The sequence below is a fragment of the Passer domesticus genome, chromosome 8 (genome assembly GCF_036417665.1).
Source record: "Passer domesticus isolate bPasDom1 chromosome 8, bPasDom1.hap1, whole genome shotgun sequence".
NCBI classification, from domain to species: Eukaryota; Metazoa; Chordata; class Aves; order Passeriformes; family Passeridae; genus Passer; species Passer domesticus.
In genome coordinates this window covers 6,446,338-6,451,491 of record NC_087481.1, presented here as the reverse complement: position 1 = coordinate 6,451,491, position 5,154 = coordinate 6,446,338, and the positions used below count along the sequence as shown (strand labels likewise).

At 52.5% G+C, this 5,154-nt stretch overlaps 1 protein-coding gene across 1 annotated transcript; it reads left to right on the top strand.

The window, feature by feature from the left end:
• Nucleotides 1-1,393: 1,393 nt before the first annotated feature.
• On the top strand, nt 1,394-1,999 carry LOC135305693 (olfactory receptor 14J1-like; the record flags this gene model as incomplete). The annotated part of the gene is made up of 1 exon (XM_064429446.1): nt 1,394-1,999. A coding segment is annotated over one exon (552 nt), but the record flags the coding sequence as incomplete, so codon positions are not given.
• Between the last annotated feature and the right edge of the window lie 3,155 nt (nt 2,000-5,154).

The window sequence follows — 5,154 nt, the reverse complement described above, 5'->3', positions numbered from 1 at the left end:
GCCCAGGCACAGCCCAGAGGCACAGAGAGCTTCAATCAGTCAGGGCTGGGAAGGTGCTGAGAAGTGCCTGGGGCAGAATCACTGCCAGCCCTTGGCACAGGAACCTCTGGCTGCAGGACAATGCAGCTGCAGCTCCTGGAGCCGTCTCCTAAAGCTGGAACATCCCAATGCCTCCAGACCCTGTGAGTACATTCTGTGATTCTCTCTTGTGCAGAGCAGCCAGGGGTGCCCAGGGCTGTCCTGCAGAGCAGGCTCCTGCAGCCCAGGGCGCTGTGCTGGGGCAAGGACTCTGCTGCCTGCCAGGGACAGCTCTCAGCCGGCCCGGGGAGCTGCTCCCCAGCCCTGGGGGATAAGATCTGGGGGGAAGGAGACAGCTGGTAAGGCTTGGAAGTGTTTTCCTTGTGTGGTGAGTATGCTGCATTGTTCAGGATTGTTCTCAGCATGGCGTTTAACTCCAGAACATTTCAAATGAGGTTACATAGGAAGCAGAGCAAGGGAGGGGCTGCATAAAAGTGAAAACACTTCTTTTTTAATCTACTGCTCTGGGTTGCCTGGATGGGAAATTGCACATAGATATTAATATCTCAGTTCAAGTGAGAAAAATAAAAAAATTTTTGCTCACATGGTAATTAACCAGGCAGAGAAAAAAATCAGCACAGGGCCCCTTAGAGGCAATATAAGTGCTGCGTTTCCAGCCTCCTCAGGGTTGCTCTGATGTTGCCATCAGAGCCTGCAGAGCCAGAGCTGCCCCTGGGCAGTGCCAGAGCTGGGAGGGGTCTGCAGGGCAGAGCTGAGCCCCCAGGGCTGGGCTGGGCTCCGGCAGCACTGGCAGGGCCCAGCCCTGGGCACAGGGAAGCAGCTGCTGGCAGGGACAGCTCCAGGCAGCAGAGCCCTGGGCAGGCAGTGGGGGGAAAGTGCCCCCAGGCTGGGCTGGGATATTTGAAGTCCTCTCTAAATTCAGCTATTCCATGATTACTATTTTTTACAGATCCTCATGCCAAGACAGCATAAATGACAAACAGCAGCTCCATCAGGCACTTCCTCCTGCTGGCATTGGCAGACACGCGGCAGCTGCAGCTCCTGCACTTCTGCCTCTTGCTGGGCATCTCCCTGGCTGCCCTCCTGGGCAACGGCCTCATCATCAGCGCCGTAGCCTGTGGACACCACCTGCACACGCCCATGTTCTTCTTCCTGCTCAACCTGGCCCTCAGCGACCTGGGCTCCATCTGCACCACTGTCCCCAAAGCCATGCACAATTCCCTCTGCGACACCAGCCACATCTCCTACACAGGATGTGCAGTCGAACTATTTTTTTTTGTCTTTTTCATTTCAGCAGAAGTTTTCCCTTCTGACCATCATGTGCTATGACCGCTACGTGTCCATCTGCAAACCCCTGCACTACGGGACCCTCCTGGGCAGCAGAGCTTGTGCCCACATGGCAGCAGCTGCCTGGGCCAGTGCCTTTCTCAATGCTCTCATGCACACAGCCAATACATTTTCCCTGCCCCTGTGCCATGGCAATGTCCTGGGCCAGTTCTTCTGTGAAATCCCACAGATCCTCAAGCTCTCCTGCTTCAATTCTTACCTCAGGGAACTTGGACTTCTTGTGTTTTCCATATGTTTAGCACTTGGTTGTTTTGTGTTCATTGTTTTCTCTTATGTGCAGATCTTCAGAGCCGTGCTGAGGATCCCCTCTGAGCAGGGACGGCACAAAGCCTTTTCCACCTGCCTCCCTCACCTGGCCGTGGTCTCTCTGTTTATCAGCACTGCTCTATTTTCTGACCTGAAGCCCCCCTCCATCTCCTCTCCATCCCTGGATCTGTCCCTGTCAGTTCTATACTCAGTGGTGCCTCCAGCTCTGAACCCCCTCATCTACAGCCTGAGGAACCAGGAGCTCAAGGCTGCAGTGTGGAGACTGACGACTGGATGCTTTCAGGGACATTAAACTGCTGGCCAATTTCATCAAATCAATTGTAATAAAAGTAATTTTTAATACTTCTTTTTGGTTTTATTTTAGACGTTATTTTACTTTGTTTTACTTTTTTAATATTGCCCACAAAGTAATGTCATTATTTGTGCCATCTCTCATTTTATTTTTCTCCACCTTCCCTGTGGCCACACACTGTATCAATGAGGGGCTGCAGTCTCAGTGTCTTTAACTGAACTAAAGGATCTCCTGGCAGAGTTTTCTGCAGAGATGCCATTGTGTTGCTTCCTCTGGAGCTGCAGCAGCAATGTCTGTGTGCAGAGCTGGAGGCAGATCAGTGCTGGCACAGCAGCTGTGCCCAGCAGCAGCAGCAGCACTTGGTGTTGGCAGTGCTGCTGCCGTGGCCCTGCCCCGCTGCCCTGGTGGCCCTGGTGTTGCTGCAGGGCCTGAGTGCTCTCGGGGCCAGGCACAGTCCTGGGGGTGGCAGGCCTGCAGCAGACACGAGCTGTATAATATAAATAATTTGTAATATAAATAATCTTTGATAATTCTTTTGGGTTTGGTTATGCATTTGTTCTTTTTCCCCCTGCATTTTAGGTTTTTAATATTGTCCACAATGTAAACCTATTGTTTGTGCCATTTTCCATTTTATTTCTCTCCACCTTCCCTGTGGCCACACACTGTGTCAATGAGGGTCAGTGCTCTTAGTGGCTGTTATGGTTTGACTCTGGCACAGGGCCAGGGCCTCTATGAAAGGTGTATTTCTAAAATGGTTACTGGGAGATGTGACCCGGAAACAGAACAGAGCAGGCTCTTACTTGGGGATGGAGGGAAAAACACAACACTTTATTAATTACAATATCTAAAAAGGAACACACACACAGAGCTAAGAAATGAAAACCCTCCAAATACATTCCTCCTCCTCCCCTCCATTTTCTCCACAGAATGAAATAACATCATAGATTTTCACCCTGTCACCAATCTCTCACATAATCAACTTTCAGTCCATCATCAACCCTCAAATAATCAACCCTCAAATCCATCAGGAAGAGAGGAGTCCCCCCCTTGCACCACAGGCTTCCCCCGGAAACACAATTGAAACCTCTTGTGCTTCGGTGTCACTTGTGGCACCACCCAGAGAACATCGGCCCTCGCGACTTCTCCCCTCCATGTCCAGTGCTCTCACCACTGGACACGGACCAGGACTGCTTTTAGGGTTCCATGTTTAAGGATGCTCCACCCAGTTCCAAAAGAAGCAGTCTCTCAACTTCGGGACATCAGTGCCCCCCAGATTTCACCCCCTGGGGCTGAGGGGCCTCGTGAACAGAGATCTCAAACCCTCTCTGAGGACAGAGGGCATCTCACACCCTCCTCACCCATCTCTGTTCTCGCCACTGCTTCACTCTTGACTCCAAGATGTTGCCTCTCCCTAAATACAGTCTCCGGGTCACAGGAAAAACATGGGTCCATCCATGGCCATACAAGAAAGAGTCCAGCTCAAGGCCACTCCATCATCTCTTCCCACCCAGGACTCTTCTCACCTCTTCCAACTTTCCTCGCACTTGCCCATTTCGTCATGCTTCATCTCTCTCTCTCTCTCTCTCTCTCTCTCCTCATTCTGATTCAGGACGATCAGTATTTGTAAGGTTTCCATTATTCTTCCAAGGGGTTAAAATCTTCGCCTCTGTCTGCCCAGGACTCCCACAGCTGCTGGCCATGATGCCAGTCCATGATACCGAATTTCAAGGCAGCACAGGCACTGGCTCTCTCTCTCTCTCTATCTCTCTCCAGGGGGGTAGGAGGGGGGCCCGATGCTTCTCAGGCTCCTCCACCCTTCCATCTTGCAAGGCCTTCACCCCCCTCCTCTGCCCAAGGCTCCGGCCTACCTCACCTGGCCGCATGGCTTCCCTCCCCCAGCCAGCCCCAGCTGGGCAGGGGAGCTCTGAGCTCCTCCACTGACTGGGACCAAGAGAGAGTTCTCCTGGGAGTTCTTGCTTTTAACCCCCTGTGTTCTCAGAGGCGGTCCATACCTTCAATGGCCAAAACAGGTGCCAATATTCCAATCCAAGCACTGATTGGTTTGACCACAACCTCCCAAAAAACTCACTTCCTTCTTAACCTGTGAGAGGTTGGGAGAAAATTTGCCCTGGTATCATTTTGTCACAGTACGTACCATTTTTAAAGTAACCCCAAAACCACATAGTTAGCATGTGATAGCTCTGAATCCATGTGTCTGCCTTGCAGTGGAAGTTAAAGATCCATTAAATCCTCACCTTATTAACCCATAAAGCAAACTGGATAACAGCCACAGCAGCCTTAGCTATGGTTAGCCTGTGTTCCCAGGGATGTCGGGGTGTTCCTGATGGGGCAGAAGGAAGAGCTCCAGGCCCTCTGTGAGGGTGAGTGAGAGCAGCGGGCTGTCAGCGGGGCTGGCCGGGTGAGCTGCAATGCCTGGGCAGGGAGCTGCAATCCCTGCCCCGGCTGCGGTGGGCTTTGCTCCTTTTGTGGACAAGGGGTGGTGTGGGCAGAGCACACAGAGATTTTAGGGACATGGGTGAGGGGATTCATGGCCAGCACCTTGCAGCTGATCCCCTTGGCTGCTCTTGTCTTGTGGGCATGGCAAGAGCTGGGTGGGATGGCCCTGGCAGGAAGGTCTCCTTGGATTCCTGAAGATCCAGGTTCTGACAGTGGTTCTGTTCCTCTCTCTTCCAGCCCCTGAAGCTCTGAGTGAAAACAACAGCCCCTCCCACATAAGCATATTTGTTCAGGTGATGTTCCAGGGAAGAGCTGCAGAACTACTTTCATTTGCCGGCTCAGAAGAGCCTGTGTCTCTTTAAGACCTCCAGATCCCTTGGAAGGTGAGACCACCTGGAGACCAGAGGAGACCAGCTAGAGCTCCAGGCACAGCTGACGACTGGCACAGCTGAGCCTGTGGGAAGCTCCCATAGCTCCTGCCTTCTCCCTCCCTGCTGACAGCTGCCTCCCTCCAGCCCTCAGACCCTGCCCATCCCCTTTCTTCCCTCCCAGCTCATCCCTTTGCTTCACCTTCCATTAATAAACAGTTTGGCTTCCTCGCTTTGCCTGCATCTCTGTGGAACTGATGCAATACAAATCCAGAGCCCTGGGACACACAGGCCCCTCCTGCTGTTCTCTTCCACGCCGTGTTTTGTGCACAGGCACAGAGGAACGAGGGCAGATCAGGCTGTAAAGATCCCTGTGCTGAAGGT